This window comes from Poecilia latipinna, unplaced genomic scaffold, assembly GCF_001443285.1.
Source record: "Poecilia latipinna isolate Pla-1442-1.1 unplaced genomic scaffold, P_latipinna-1.0 Scaffold218, whole genome shotgun sequence".
NCBI lineage: Eukaryota > Metazoa > Chordata > Actinopteri > Cyprinodontiformes > Poeciliidae > Poecilia > Poecilia latipinna.
In genome coordinates, this window is record NW_015112834.1 from 179,782 (window position 1) to 196,665 (window position 16,884).

General features: G+C 38.4%; 2 protein-coding genes across 2 annotated transcripts; one reads left to right on the forward strand and one right to left on the reverse strand.

Moving 5' to 3' along the window:
- Positions 1-3,367: 3,367 nt before the first annotated feature.
- lage3 (L antigen family member 3) lies at positions 3,368-5,164 on the reverse strand. The gene is made up of 3 exons (XM_015031799.1): positions 5,049-5,164; positions 4,136-4,264; positions 3,368-4,051 (listed from the first exon to the last, which is right to left on the reverse strand). The coding sequence occupies exons 1-3, from the start codon at positions 5,120-5,122 to the stop codon at positions 3,937-3,939; spliced, it is 318 nt and encodes a 105-aa protein (XP_014887285.1). The 5' UTR covers positions 5,123-5,164; the 3' UTR covers positions 3,368-3,936.
- Positions 5,165-8,533: 3,369 nt separating this feature from the next.
- On the forward strand, positions 8,534-12,361 carry stc1l (stanniocalcin 1, like). Its single transcript, XM_015031800.1, has 5 exons — positions 8,534-8,808; positions 9,613-9,755; positions 9,842-9,949; positions 10,336-10,439; positions 11,698-12,361. Exons 1-5 carry the CDS (start codon positions 8,691-8,693, stop codon positions 11,993-11,995), a joined length of 771 nt encoding a protein of 256 aa, XP_014887286.1. The 5' UTR covers positions 8,534-8,690; the 3' UTR covers positions 11,996-12,361.
- Positions 12,362-16,884: the final 4,523 nt, after the last annotated feature.

Sequence of the window (16,884 nt, forward strand, 5' to 3'; positions counted from 1 at the left end):
CTAATTAATGTCTAAATTAATATAAAGGATAAAACAAACAAAATGATTACCCTTCAGGTCGGTGTGACAGTAGGGTCAGCTGTCACAGTCATGTTTGATAGATATAGCATTTTTATCAAAACTGAAGTTAACATGGTTACTTGATTGTGCTATAAAACAGCTGTATGTGCATGGAAAACACATAGTACTGCCCTTTTAACGTGATAAAATGTTGCTCATATTTTATTGCAAAGTAGTGACAGTCTAACAGGGGTGTCAAACTCCAGTCCTCAAGGGCCGCTGTCCTGCAGTGTTTAGATGTGCCACAGGTAAAAAACAGTGGAATGAAATGGCTTAATTACCTCCTCCCTGTGTAGATCGGTTCTCCAGAGTCTTGCTAATGACCTAATTATTCTTTTCAGGTGTGGTGCAGCAGAGGCACATCTAAAAGTTGCAGGACAGCGGCCCTTGAGGACTGGAGTTTGACACCCCTGGTCTAACTTCTCTACACTTACAGACTGTGATGAAATGAGACTTAATGTTTGTACATAAGCCTTGTTGTTCCGATGTTTTCTATCTGGCTTCAGGTGAATGTACGATAAACAGTATTAATGTAAAAAGTATTCACCCTCCTTAGTTGTTTTATCCTTCTGTTGCTTTTATAAATGATCAACAAGATTGGGCTTTTTTGATAACAAACCAAAGTTCACAAAAAAACCTCTTAATGTTAAAATGAAAATTGATTTCTACAAAATAATAACAAATAATAATGAAACACAGAATAAGTGATTGCGTAAATAACACCCCTTGTGACTGACCTCGTTCAACAGATCTGTTGACCCTAACCCATAACCTCTAGAGGTCTGGCCAGTTGGTGCTAGTTGAAGTTGGACTGTTGCTTTTACCAACATGAGATCTCACGTGTTTTACTTCAGGATAGCATGTTGATATTGTTAGCAGTTAAGAATGTAGTCATTCTAGTATAAACTTGATTTGGTCTCCTAAAGGAAGAAACTTCCTCTTCTCTACTTCTATCCGGGTTGTGTGCCATCTCTCTGAGCTAATGGACTCTCACTGCTGTGAAAAAAACCATGTGATCGCTCTCCCTCATAGGGGAGCAGCTTTTATTTTTCCCCCTGAGGGAAGTGATCCTGTCTCATGACCCAGAATGATGGGATAAGAAAAGCTTGCAGCATTAAACCACCATATCAAAGGCTGAGTGGTGGGGCAGCATGCAGGCATGGAGCTGGATAAAACCTCTGCTTACTGTTAGTTTCTGTTTGGAAAATTTATTTCAACTGCATGTTTCTCAGAAGAAAATGACAAAATGTAAGGAATAAATCAAATAATTCAAAACACCATACCTCAAAGCCTTCCTAACTGATAGCAAAACCGCAATAGCAATCTCCAACTAAAAGCTAATTTTCATTATAACAGTAGTAATATAATAGTATAATAGTATAATAGTATTATTATTATTATTATTATTATTATTATTATTATTATTATTATTATTATTATTATTATTATTATTATTTACAATTAAAGCCAACACAATTTTCTTTTTTATTCCTTTATTTAATTAACCAGGTAAACCCCATTGAGATCCAGATCTCATTTTCTGGATCTCATTTTCTGGACAGACAATTATAAACAGTAATGTTGCACAAGATTTTTATTACATGAGCCAAGATCTTTAACTTAAAAAGGATTTGGGAGTCAAAATAAAATATCTTTTTAAGAAACTGAAAAATAAAACCTGTATTTTAGTTTTGATAAACTAAAAATGCATAAGTCTTGTCTATACCCCAACAACAGACAAGATTTATTATTTTTTATTAAACAAATACAGTAGTCCTACTTTTTTATTATTATTGGAAGTGGATGTTGCCAATCCAAAGTTGAAAAGGGGTTTTGCACATTTGCAAACTGTTACATATACAAAATAATTTGCACCCAGTTCGCAAATTCTGCAGAAAACAAAACAAACACAAAAAAAGTGTTTTTAAAAGACAAAAACTATATGTCGTACCTAAAGATAATCAACAACACATGTAAAGTTGCTCATGCTAATTTTGCACTAATTAAATGTAAAACGCCTCCATTTGCATCACCTTGGTGTGCTGGTTGGCATTGGTGTGTTCCAAACAGGTGAGTTTGAGTTTGGATTTAAAGAAAGAGAGGGAGTCAGTGTTACAGAAAATAAAATGGTGAGACGTTCCAGATTTGGAGATCAGATCAGCTGAAAGTTTGGCTTCCATAGTGCTGAGGTATGAGGAAGATACAGTGACATGGGTGGAGGAGGAAGACCTGAGGGAGTGGGAGGAGGTGGTGATGTAGAGTTTGATACTGTAGATTTGGTGCCAACAAGGAGAACTTCAGTTTATCATCTTTAATTGATGTGTGAGGTGAACCAGGATTTTAGAGAGACATGGGTGGGAGAGAAGAGCTAGCTTTACTAGAGAGCTCGGTGTCATCGGCAAGACAGTGGAAAGGGATGTTAAAGTTAGGGAAAATACTGTCGAGGGTGTTGTAAGATGTAAGTGATAAAGAGGTGGAGCCCCAGGACAGATCCCTGGGGAACACCAGAGGCGATGGGAACGTTGAGATCTGAACGACTTGAATGAGAGATAAAACTGGAACCAGGTTAGGTGGTGCTAATGGAGATCAATAGAGGGGAATGGAGTGAGAAATATGTCAAAGGCTGCACTTAGATCGACGAAGAAGAGAATAGAATAAACCGGAATCAGTTGCCAGGAGGTCATCTGTGATTTTTAGTAGAAGTTATTATGACGAGGACGAAAACGGGACTGGAACCTTTCATACATACTATTGTAGCCGCAACTTTTTGTACACAGCGCCATCTGCTGGCCTTCCACCTTACCACAAGCACAAGACAAAAAGATATTTTTCACCATCTCTCTGTTTTTCTGAATCAAGTTTTTGCTTTTTACAATAAAATTTGAAGGATTCAACAAAGAATAAAAAGAAACCGACAGATGGATAAAAATAGATGTTGAATCAGTTTTTTAAATTGACTTTCAAGTCACGTTGATTAAACATTATTGCTTTACATTTATTAACTGTAATGTTAGCATGACTCAGCGCAGAATTTCCCATTTATGATCCAAAAAAGAAAAAGTTCAGTATTAAAACTCACATATGAGACAAATCCCCAGAAGGTTTAACCGGACCAGCAGATCTGGGTGTGAGATTTTCCAGCTCACTAATCTGAGGTCTGCTAACCTTCCTTCACTATTCCTAGAATAAAAGTGATCTGTTCTAGCTTCCAATCTCTAAATGATAGGTTGGTTCAGATATAACTTCTGAACATTAAATTGGTTCTAAAGTGGGTACAGATGGTGAAATAAGAAATGAAACCCTGATAGAACTTTTCCATCTTTAATATAATTGATGCATGCTTTTCATGTGATGCTTTGTTCCTCTCTGTTTAACCAGGAGTTATTGAGAGATGTAACTGAGTCAAAGACAAAGTATTAGTTTAATATTAGAGTTATTACACCTCTATTGCAGTTTTATCTGTAGTGAAGTCATTTTTATCAGAGGAGTGTACTCTTTTGGACGATGCACTAACTCCCCTCAGAGCGCTGCCATTACAACATTCTAAGAGTCACTTTTAGATTTTATTTAGAATCCACAAAATAGAAAATGATTTTATTTATTTTTTTACAAAGTTGACAATATACAACAGCACAGGAAGTCTGACCTTTACAAGAAAATAATTCAAGTGAAAAACAAATATTCTCAGGTTCCTGCAGTGTTTTCTTGTTAAAAGACACTCGAAAATAAATACTCTCCGAAAGACTGGTGAACGGTGGAAATTGAAAAACCGGAAGTCAGATCATACAGTTTGTTCTCCTCATATCTAAAAGTCCCAACAGCGCCATCTTGGGTTTGTGTTGTATCTATTCGTTCCAGAGCCCTGAGTGCTGTGTATCAAAGGTTGACAGGTGGACCGAAGAGTTCCATGGTCTCCACAACCAGCGACAGGTGGTCCAGAAAGGAATTGACGGACACTCTGAGGATCCGAGCTTCGTCTGCGCTCCACCTCCTGAAACACAGCCACAGACGATCAGAGAGGCGGCGGCAGGCCGACCGGCAGCCGAATGCAGATACAAATGCTCTGATTGCTCACACAGACAGCGTGCTGCCAGACACACTCAGTTGCTTGCTGATGCCGCCTCTTCTTGGCTCCCGGTCTGGGGACAGGGACCTCAGGGCCACGGTGGCCTCACGAGACGATGGGAAGGGGACGTCCAGAAAGCTGCAGGGTGGTCAAGGAAGACTGGCCAACTATGTCTGCATTGCTATTTGATAAAGTTTAGAGCAAGTACTACAGCATTTTTTTTGCACCCAGTCGTTACTTCTTCCTTCCACTCAACTTTCAATGAACACGCTTGGATACCACACTCTGTAACCAACCACCTTCTTTAGCAAATACCATTTGCAAGTTTTTGGGGTATGTGATTAAAATGTGTCCAATATTTAACTTTTTTAGAAATATTTTTTAAGAGAATATTTTTGTTATTCATTTCATATGAATAACAAAATTTTCATATGAATAACATTTATTTTTGTTATTCATTTCACTTTCTGAAATTAATAACAAAAATATATATTTCTAGATTTACCTCATCCCAGGTGTGTGTGCCTCGTGCCAACTAAAATGTTGTGAACTAACCAATCAGAAACCTACAAAGCAAAGACCGTGTCATGTCGGATTCCCCAGACAGTAATCACAGTGTGCAAATAATACATACTGTCATTACTGTCTGTACTCTATCATTGGGACATTTCGAAAATATAAATAACTTCGACAGTCCCAGACTCCTAACCGACCGAAACCAGGCATAGTTTAATGTCAGGCAGTGAGAAAAAGCTCCTCCACCCCTAAAAATGTCCAAAGAACCACCAACACCAGAACAGAACTCTAATAGAAACAGAACCGAACCGAACCGAGCTACAAGCAAGCAGACCGGAAATGTAAATCCTGACATTTCAGTTGAAGTGCCCCTCCACTATAGTCCACATGTGAAGTAAAAGGATACAACTCCAGCTTGCCTGTTTCTTGGTTTGTTTCAGTCGCCATTGCTGTTGTATTGAAGGGACTGAACATAGACATAATATAACGCTTATATTATGTCTATGGGACTGAACTGGAAGAAGAAGAAGAAGAAGAAGAAGAAGAAGAAGAAGAAGAAGAAGAAGAAGAAGAAGAAGAAGCGTTTTCCACGTGAATGGCGCTGGGGAGCTCCTGCTCCCCAGCGGCGAGGGGCAGTAACACAACAGCAAATGAAGAAAGAAAACCAATTTACAGCCGAAATATTTAAGCGGAAAACGTATGAATTTATCCTTTGTGGGAAAAACTGTCAGATTAATAAAAAGCAGTTGTACCTGAAACAAATATTTCAGTCGATCCTTCATCCAATCAGGGTACAGATATCACGGCAAACTGTTAAGTGCACCTATAAATACAGCTTGGCATTAAATTAATCATAAAGTTTTTAAATTACTGGTGTGCACAAAACTACATATCGTGATTTGTATATAAAATAAAATTTCAAATTTTAAGTTTAATATTAGCATTTGTTCCACTAATTATATAAAAAATATTTTATGTAAGTTTTTGTGTACAGCTCTGGATATCGGACTGGTCCTCCGCCGCCCTCTAATAAATCAGAGTATCCTCTGATGGCTGATCGATGATTAGCCATGATTTTTAATGACATCACGTAAACATACTTACTCACATGTGATTTTAATTTTATTTATTAAGTTTTATTTAATTTAATGGAAACACGCGAAATTACGTTTTTTCGAAATTATAGAATACAGACAAAGATTTGCGGACATTTGTAATGAAGACTCAGCTATTGTTATGCAAGTTGAACACTGACAACTTTACACAAAGTATCACAATACAGTACAAAAATGTGATAAATGCATGTCACACTTGTGAGATACTCTATGTAGTTAATCATAATTCATTATTCAACAAGGAAGGATTAGTTTTTAAATTCAATTTACATATAAGATGAAGTTAGTTGGGATAGCTGTCATCCCTTAATAACTAAATTTATACTTTGAAAAATTTATTTTGTATTTACTCAGATCATCTGTGATGATACATCAAAGGTAACAAAAAGTGAAAACAACAGAACTTTTCCCAGCACTGAAAACTGGATTTATCTTGATTAAAAACAGAGCCAGTCTGAGGAAACGTAGTAGGCTCTGAACACTGGGGTGTTTTTCCATGGATCTGGCTGAGGTGATGGGAGCAGAGGGGGTGGATGTGGGTGATGCTTATCAGCGCCCGCTGACCTCCGGGCTCCCTAAGGCTCACAACTTCCTGTGGTCAAACCAGGCTGCATGTGGAAACGTCAGCTCCTCTGCCAAATCTCACACTTCACTGATACCCGACCCTCAGATAAGACACACACTATTTTCCACATCTCACACACAAAAACAACAGTCCTGCATCAGTTCCTGAAGCAGATTACAGAAGAAGTCAGGGGGTCAAATACTGCCTGAGGGGTCCTGATCCTCACTTCCAAAATAAATGAAAAAGAAACTTTAGTAGTCTGAAAAACAGCAATTAAATATGAACCATTTTACAGACATGCAGGATTCATAAAGGTGAAAAACGTTCATAAAGATAAAGAACAGCCCTTCTACCATCGTTAGATCTCTTTTACTGAGGATATGAATCAGGATGTCAAATTCCAGTTCACATTACAGAAACCTGTGGACTCATTCAACACATAAAATCATTCAACTGATGAGGAAAATGTTTGTCTGTTTGTCCAAATGTCTCATGGATTTACATGTTTCTAAGTCAAGCCTGTGCTGATGAGGCTGGTGTCATGTTATGGATTCATGATTGTGTAAACTTCAAACAGACTGGTGAAGCCTATTCTATTACACCGTCTCAGCAAGAAAAAACATGGACTAAAAACAGCCAAAATAATTCACAATTTCTAAAATAAAAAAGCAAAATAAATGTCATATCAAGTGTTGTATGATGTTATATCAAATTTAAGTATGTATTTACTTATCATTCATTCATTCAATGTCACACACCTATAGTTTGCAGTGATATATATTTTTTTGGAGATTTATCTTTGTTAAAATGAACCAAACCATCAGAAATAGTTCATATATAGCAAACTCAAAGAAATTCAGTAAGAGAACCATTGCAGTTTTGCAAAATAAACCAATTTTGACAAGACCAAAAGAAAACTCCACCTCATCCTATGCCAAAACTTTCTTAGCAAAAAACTAGGGATTTTTTTGAAATCAGCGTTTCCTTTAAGAAAATTTATATTTGCTTTGTGGTCCAAATAAAAACCTTTTCTGATTCCATCTTATACATTGCTCAAAAAAATAAAGGGAACACTCAAATAACACATCCTAGATCTGAATGAATGAAATATTCTCATTGAATACTTTGTTCTGTATAAAGTTGAATGTGCTGACAACAAAATCACACAAAAATCATCAATGGAAATCAAATTTATTAACCAATGGAGACCTGGATTTGGAGCCACACACAAAATTAAAGTCAAATGTTTCCTTTATTTTTTTGAGCAGTATATTTTACTATCTATTTTTTGATTGGGCAGCATTTGACAGTTATTGAGCACAATAGACTATTATAACTAATTATCCCCATAAAAGCTGCAATGATGGAGTTTTCTATGAGTTCTGGCTCCCATAGTGCTGCTTTCAGAGTTGGGTACTAGTTACAGTTAGTTGAGTAACTTTTTGGAAAAAAAAAATACGTTTAGGTGTTTTACTCTGCTGTACTTTTTACTTTAACTTACATATGTATTATGAAGTATTCCTGATCTTATGTGAGAACATTTTCTGGATACCTTATCCACCTTATCCACTAACTTCACCAAATTACCAAAAAAGTATGCAGTTTTTCTTTAAAGTTTCAAATATAAATAAATTGCTTTAGAAAACTTATTTTGCCTGATTTTGTTTTGTAATTATGTCATCTATATGAATTATTTTCATTTTGGTCCTTAAAACACCTAAATTTCCACATAACTAGTTCATCTGATGTTGTTTTTAAATATTAAATGATTGATGTTTGGACCAGTTACTCAGTTCTTCCGTAGCTTTTTACCAAAGCCTTGTTCAAGTAAGTAAAGTAATTCTTACTGTGTAAGAATTACTTTACCCAATAAAGTAAAAACCTCCGCCTGCTTCCATTTCTCAGAACGTCACGTCTTCTTGTGACGCACCTCACAGGAAAACACGGAGAACGTGACAGGAATCAGATCCACCAACTGAAGTGAAAACACTGGTTTATGTAAATTAAGCTCCATGGCTCCTCAGGTGAGATTTATGTTTTAATTACTTCCTCATAGTGGATTTTTTTAATGTTGAGAACATGTTTAAGTACTTTATGAAGCGCAAAGACCGAAGAAAGTTTACCGTAACTCGTGCTGTGTAGCGGAAATATCCAATTAACCGCGGGGGTTAATTACACACATGAATAAACCACAAGCTGACCGCCGCGTGGAAACGGCGCGCTGTGATTGGTTTCCTCAGAACGGGCTCTGTATAAATACCCGCTGTGGAGTTAGAGGAGTCACGAAGACCGAGCATCTGGAATCAGCTGTGAACAACACACCGCCTCCTCATCCTCAGCGTCATCACCACCGTAGAAGAAGAAGAAGATGCTGCGCCGCTCCGCTCCGCTCCTCCTCCTCTGCTCCCTCTGCCTCGCTTCCGGCTTCCAGATGCCGCCGGAGGAGGCCGCTCCCCGCCGGGCACGCTTCTCCTCCAACAGCCCGAGTGAGTGTCTGCTCTACCCGCTGCCTCTGGTTGTTCTTCCCGTTCTCCTATAGTTCACTCATAGTTTGACATTTGTGTTAAAGTTTATATCATAGCCTGGAGAAGTCCACCTTTTACTTGTAAAAACCATTAAGAGCATTATTTTCTAATTAGGAGGACGTCTCAGGTATGGGTCTAATAAGATATATCATAATATATCTTATCTTATGATATTATAAGAAATCCACTGCATTATCTCTCTGTTATGCAGTGGAAATAATTTCAAGGTCTTATAAGATAAATAAAGACAAAATAGTTGTAACAACCATAATGAGTTTCTTGCACCTTTTGTTCATCCATCACTTATTTTTAAACACTTCAGTGGTACTGAAATGAGCAAACTTTGAGTGTTCTGCTCAGTATTAACTTCCACACTGAGATACATTGGATGATTTTGCAGTGTATCTTTACACAATTAAACATAAAAACACTGTTTTACATTGCTTAATATTTAAGCTCATATGAAAAAAAAATTGTCATTTTGAGAATGTAACTCAAAGAAAAATATTAAATTTCAGTCATAACGTAATGTCTTGCTCATCTTGGCTTGTAATAAATGTAGCAGCAGTTGAAACAAAACATGAAGCCTGAAGTTCATCTTTGTCTGGAAATGTTTTTCATTAAGTCCACCTTTACTTGATTAGCCTGCTTATTTAGAATATCCATAGTCGCTGTGGGACTACAAAGCAACCCACACATTTAAGGTGGAGTGTGTTTGTCATGTGGTTCTCCTGTAAAACGTCTCCTCTGAATGTGACGCTGCAGCCGATGTGGCCAGATGTTTGAACGATGCCGTGGCAGTGGGCTGTGGATTCTTCTCCTGCCTTGAAAACTCCACCTGCGACACAGACGGGATGCACGAGATCTGCGAGCTGTTCCTTCATGCTGCGGCCACCTTCAACACGGAAGTGAGTCCCTCCACCCAGCCCCTGCCTGGGTTGGACCCCCATTCACCTGGCCGGGTCTCAGTCTGAATTCTGTTGCCGTTCTTCAGGGTAAGACCTTTGTGAAGAAGAGTCTGCAGTGCATTTCCCAGGGCATCTCTAACAAAGTCTTCCAGACCATCCGCCGCTGTAACATCTTCCAGACCATGATTGCTGAGGTTCGTAGGCCCAGAAATGTTAATGTAGATGTGAGATTGTCCTCTGAAGCATGACTCTGGTTTTTATCATCATAGGTAAATCACTGGCAGTCATACAGAAGCTTATGTTTCTTTTCATTATGTTCCTTTTTTTTTAAATTAACTTTGCTTGTAAGCCACAGGCTGCTGGCTTTGCCACATTTGCAAGATATGTTGCCTGTTTGCTCAGCATGTTAGATTTAAACTAGATTTAAAGTTTGAGTGACATTGTGGTCAATTATGCAAACTAATGAAACTCTGTTGGTGTTGCGACTTTAGTCATGGAATCGGGCCCATTTTTATACTTCTGTACTACAGTGTTTTTTATTTTTATTTTTTTCAATAACTCTGTTCCCACCTTGTCAAAGGTTCAAGAGGAGTGCTACACCAGTCTGGACATCTGCACTGTGGCTCGGACAAACCCTGATGCCATCGGAGAGGTGGTGCAGGTTCCCACTCACTTCCCCAACAGGTGAGCTCTGACATCGTCAGTAAGATGTAATGAAGCCACAACTGTAACTATACTGAGCAAAACTTGGTTATCTGATATCTTACCTCAGACTCATGAAGGTCAAACGGATTCCACGTGTTCATTTTTTTAAAATCTTTTTTTGTTGCATGACTGTCAGTTTTATTTACATTAAGAGTTACAGGAGTTTACATAAGCAGACAGTTCTCTGACTATTCAAATGTGTGCCTGGCAACAGAAAAAACTAAATCACAACAACACAAATCTTTAGCCAGTTGGGGTCACAGTTTGTATGAGCATCATAAATAACAGACAACAGAACAACTCAGAGAAATGTGGCAGGAGGGAATTAAAGTGTGCAAAATGTGATACAATGAACATGTTTTCTACTTGACATATTTACAAAGTACTTTCTGCTGTGTTTTGCTAGTGAAGCTCAACTACACAACATTTAAATCTTGTTAAAGACAACATTAAATGTTGCTTTAAAGACAACATTTAAAGCTGCAGTATAAAGTTTTACAAAAAATATATTTTTACTGTATTTGTCAAAACAAGTACGGTGTGAGAGAGACATGTAAAAACATTGAGCAATTAGAAACAACCAATCAGAGCTAGGAGGCAGGTCTTAGCGCTGTCAATCATTATCTTGTATGGCTCTGCTCATTCCTCACCCCCTTACTCTTTGCTATCCTGAAGCCCAGCAGACAATGTTGTGAACAGTCAGGCTAGTTAGCATTACCAACGGTGATGGAAGATAAATGGTTTACCTTTAAGTTGTTTCTCCGTCATTACCACATTGAACAGCGAGTACACAAGGATGATTGACAGTGCTAAGCCTCTCATCAGGTCTAAATCCAGTTGAGTATTTTGGCGAGTGACGAAAGCTGATGTCTACAGATGCTTCTCTGTTCTACCAACTGAGCTTCTGCTGTATTGTAAGGAACTTTGCGCAGAATTGTTGATCTTTAGATGAGCAAACACCGAAACACTTGCTACTGTATTTGTAGCAAACAGCGGCTCTGCAAAGTGTTGACACAATATTCATATTTTTAGTTCATTCAAAAAAAAAAAATTAAAACCATGCATCGTTTTAGTTTCACGTCACAATTTTGCTCTACTTAATGTCGGTGTGACTAATAAAATGCCTGATAAACACAGTGAATTTGCAACCTGACAAACTGGAAGAGTTGAAGGGGCATGAAGATTTTTTGCAAACCACCTCATGACCCTGAGTCTGCATTTTCTGCTGAAACCACAGGTACTACAGTACGCTGCTGCAGACGCTGCAGGCCTGCGACGAGCAGACCGTGTCAACGGTGAGGACCGGGGTCATGACCCGCCTGGGGCCCGACATGGAGAGCTTCCTGCAGCTCGTCCAGAACAAGCCCTGCACCCCCAGCTCTGACTCCACAGCATTCAGCAACCCGGCCAGCTGGAGGAACATGCCCGTGTTCAACATCCAACCCGGCTTCAGGGGTCGCGACCCCACCCACTTGTTTGCCAAGAGATCTGCGGACACCCAGGGAAACAAGGGAGGGGCCCAAGCTGATGAGTAGATGACAAAGATCAGAAGTAAAAAGATTGTTGTGTTGTAAATTGGGGGATTTTTTTAATTCTTAGTTCACCCACCAGGTAACTGATGTGATCTTGTTACACCAGTATACTCTTATTACAATTTATATTTATTGTCCTAAATTAATTTCTTAGGCTGCATTGGTGGTATGTTTAAATTAGCCAGAGGATAAGAAGCAGGGTGAGGCGTTCATGCTGGTCATGGAGCGTTTCACTGCCTCGTTTTACTGCTCTACAAATCACTTTATAAGCTGTTATGTTGAAAAAAATTTTAAATGTCTGTCAAAATGTGGGATTCAAGTTGGTTTGTTGGGAAATTAGAAATAAATGCGCTGATATAAACTCTTAAATTTGACTGGATTATTTCCACTGAATGTTTTTCGTAACATCCATACTGGCAAAAAAAGAAACTTATGTTTATAAGAGGTTTATTATTTTTCCATGTCAGCCATGTTTGGCCTAAAACAGGTCAATAAGAGCACAGCTTCCACACATTTACCTGCATTTTCTAATCATACAGAATTCAAACTTAAAAACATTGCAACTCAGTTTTACCAGAGACTGTGCAGAAATATTTCAGAATCCAGTTTATTCTGTTACATATAAAGATGCAGCTTTATGCTCTAACAACATTCTCAGTTATTGTTTAAACACTTTTCTTTTACTGTCAAAGAAGCTGAGGCGAGGCGGATATCTGCCACCAGATGGCGTATAAACTGTTTTGCTGTCAATCATTGCACATCCTAACACTGTTTTCTCCTTTAAAATGAGGTTTTAACGGACGTGCTGAGTTTGCAGATCTTAGTATTCTCCAAAAAAGAAAAAAAAAATCCCAGGGTTTAAGGCCCTGGTTGTCAAGTATAAATTATCTCTAACATCTAGAACAATATTAGCCTCTCGTATTAATAAAGCAAAAGTTGTTAAACAATTTCCATCTTCAGGAAGGACTGATGTACAAACACATCATTATATCTCTTCTGATTTCATGCTTTTAACATTGTTTGAGTCAACTTCCTCTGTAGAAAATTCTAAAAAGATTTAATTAGAAATCACTATATAAACATAAAAAAAGATATAGGACAAAGATTAAACCAAAGGAAAAATTGATTCACTGCTGGAATCCCTTTACGTAGAAATGCCTCAGTAACTTTTTGCTGTCTGACTTTATCAGTCACATCACTGCACATGAATTTTTGCTCAGACCTTTAATTTTCATCTCTCTGTTAAAACCTGTGGAGGTTCTATTGTAAGGACATCTGTACATCAGACACTGATAGCTTTTTATTTAAACATAACCGCTTTAGAAGTGTCTCTCCAGCCTGCTAGGAACACCAGAACATCTAAAAGAAATGAAAATATTTTCTAAAAGTGCCACATTTTTTGCCAGTCATTTCAGAAAGTGAAAATGTAATTTAATAGAGATTCATTAAAGAGTAAAATATTCCTTTTTTTCCATGTTAGTGATTATGGCCTACAGGTAAAGAAAACCCAAAATTCAGTGTCTCTGAAAGTAAGAATATCGCATCAGACACAGAAAAAAATATATTTAGATGAACATTTATAAAATTTCTCACAAATTAATTTAACTGAATCCATGAAGAAAAGCAGCTGCTCTGACAGTGACGTGTGTAAAGAAAAAATATGTGACACCTCTGTCTGGGCAGGTTTGGTGTCTCACACCTGAAGGTGCAAAGAGGCCCCACGCCGGTGCTCACTCAGCCATGGGTCGCCATAGGCAACAACTGACCCATGATGTTATGGCCCATTACCCTCTGCTCTTCCTTGGGGGGGTGTCCATCTTTCCTTCCATCCCTTGGGCCAGGGCTTGCTGACAGGAAGGTGGGCAGCCGCGTTTCCAGGAATCCCATCAGTGTAACAGCAGGCTGCTCTGCGTGTTCACTGAAGTGATGGGAGCCACAGCATCACTAATGAAGCAGAGTTCAGGCTGCGGGGACGCTGAGCTGTTCCAGTTAAAGTGTAACTCAGCTCAGTAGCATCATGGAGCCAGTCAACATTTCACTGGAAACATAGTCCGGATGAGACATCTCCCATTTTACTCTGACGTCCTCAGGGCAGCAGGCAGGTACAGCAACTTTAAACCTGCAGTATGTAACTTTCATAAAAATATGTAGTTTTTTTTCACATACTGTATCTGTCAAAAGTGTCACCACGTCCTCAGCATTTAATAAGAGATGAATAATCTGTGAAAAGATCAATGTCCTCCACCTCCTCCCTGACCTGCTACTGCTACTCCAAAAGCCACCAATCGGAGCCAGGAGGAGGGTTTTAGTGTTGTCAATCAAACTCATGTAGTTGCTGCTAAATATGCTCATAGTGGAGAAACAACTTACTGTTACAGAAAAACGGTGGGTCTCCAAACTAACTAGCCTGACCTCTGGGAGAAGGCAGAGGAGCTTTGTTGTTAGCTTTAGTCCTCGTCTTTATTCAGGTACCACTTGGGCTCTGCCATACATGGAAACTCCATTGCTGTGAAACGTATTTGCCCACTACTGATTTTTTTGGTTTTGTTTTCGGGTTTTTTGTCACTGACTGTGTTTCCATTCACCATAAAATTGCACAAAGTCTAGACCCGAATTCAGTTAACAATCCATGGCAAGTGCCAGTGAAATGTTGAAAAACCAAACAACAAAACCTACTCAGCTTGCAATGTGATGAAATGTGAAAAAGTTCAAAACTTTTTCAGGGGACAAAATTATAAAACACTGTGATATTTAACAAAAATGCAATATTTACCTTGTAGAGATAAAACTAACTAGAAGTTCCCATGAATAAACATGATCTTCCCAGTTAATTCTAAGACACCTTGCTGTTGCTGTCCTAGTATTAAAACACATGAACACTGCACAAACTTCAGTTGTTAATTTTACTACTTTTACTATTTTACTTCGGACTTTTTTTACTCTGAATTCCTCCAAACATGTCTCAGTTTTATAGTTTGCTGAGGTTCCTGCCACAGCACTTCCTCTGGTAGTAACTCAGCCTTTCATGGCAGTCTGAGAGCTCTAAGGGATGAAATGGATGCCAGGACTGCAGCAAACAGGAAGAAGAGCTCAGCATGAGGCTGCAGCTTAATACACACAGCAGTGGACTGTCAGGCCGGGAGCTGGAGCACATGATGGACGATCTCCCACGTTCCTCTTTATGGGAGAAAAGAAAGTGTGGAGCTACAAAAAGGCTACTTAACAATCTTCAGGGAGAAGACGCAGAGCAGTTAGATGAAAAACGGACTGTGTGACACGAGTCCTAAGTGGAACTCTGCTTCTTGCAATTCACCTTCTTGGGGCCGACACACACATTGAGAGAGTTTCTGCTGAAGGTAAAAAGTCCTCAAAGTTTATTCCTGAGAATCACATCCACACCACAAACAGCAACCTGTACAACAATCATTAGTGTTTCCATCACAAACGTACCGTCTATATTCTCACAAAACACACACACATACACACACACACACACACACACACACACACACACACACACACAACACACACACACACACACAATTGCCAATTTTCTATTAAATAGGAAATGAAATTAAAAACTTAAATGAATAAGCTTTTACACACAAGTCACTAAAACTCATAGCAGCGATGAATGTAAACAGTTACTTGAAATATCTTCATAATTCAGCCATGGTGCCAGCACTGGAGCGACAAGACCAGGCTCCTTGGGAGCTGCTACGTATGCGGCACTTTGGGAAAATTGTGGACTGTGATTTTACAGAAGAATTATGGATCCAACAAGGTTAGAGTGACACATAACTTTTTATGAACAATGAGATGCTGTGAGAGCTCTGGTGGAACCAGCTGCACATTATCTGAATAAATAAATAAACTATCACTTTCCTGCCATTCCTTTTCGTAGTTTTCGCCAGTAGTAACATCCGGCTGTTGATCACATAACTCCTATTATGCAAAAAAAAAAAAAAGTTCCCTAAGTACATCTACTTTAATAAGGCTACAAAAACCATCTCCTCCTACTATAAAATCTGTTATGAAAAAATGTGAGTTCTTGGTCTGTTTTCATTAAGGAAACTGATTTTTGTAATGTCAATTTGTGCAATTCTATGTTTGCTTACTGTTTGCAGGAGACACCATAATCATGGAAACTGGCAAGATGATAAAGTTGGTCCAAGAAGAGGACAAAACTTCTTTTGTCCTCTTTTATTTCCTTTTATCAATTTCCTTTTATTGATAAAAGACAATTTAAGCCAAAATTTACAAAAATATTCAGATGATATTCAGTCCTTATGAAAGATGGACAAGAGGCAGAGATCTGGTGTAACGCTTTGTGTCATAGTGTGGGATCAATTATCTTATCCTCAATGTGAAGACAACAAGAGATGATTGTAGACTTCAAGAGAAATATAAGGAATATAAATACTGCGGTGTTCATCTGTACAACAGACTGGACTGGACAACTTTGAAGCATCAATAAGAAGGACAGAGTAGGTTGTACTTCTGGGGAAACTTTAGGTGCTTCAGTGTTTGCAGCAGTTTGTGTAGCAGCATCAAGCAGGGATGTTAGGTGTATCAACACCAGCTCTGCTTGAATCCAACTCCAGTCCGTTTGTCTAGATTCTACACACCACCCTGAACTCTGGTGTGGTTCGAATGCGTATGTGAACACCGTGTGGTTGATAGAGGTGGGCAAATTGATCCAAAATATCGACAATACCGATACCAAGTCTGTATGAGTATCGGATTGATACTTGCGAGGTGAGATTGATACTTTACTTCCAGGTTACTAATTTGACATTTACTTCATTTTTAGTACTTTTTATCAACTTGACCTAAAAAAAAAAAAAAAAAAAAATTTTTTTTTTATTTTTTTTCAATTTATTCTTTTTTTT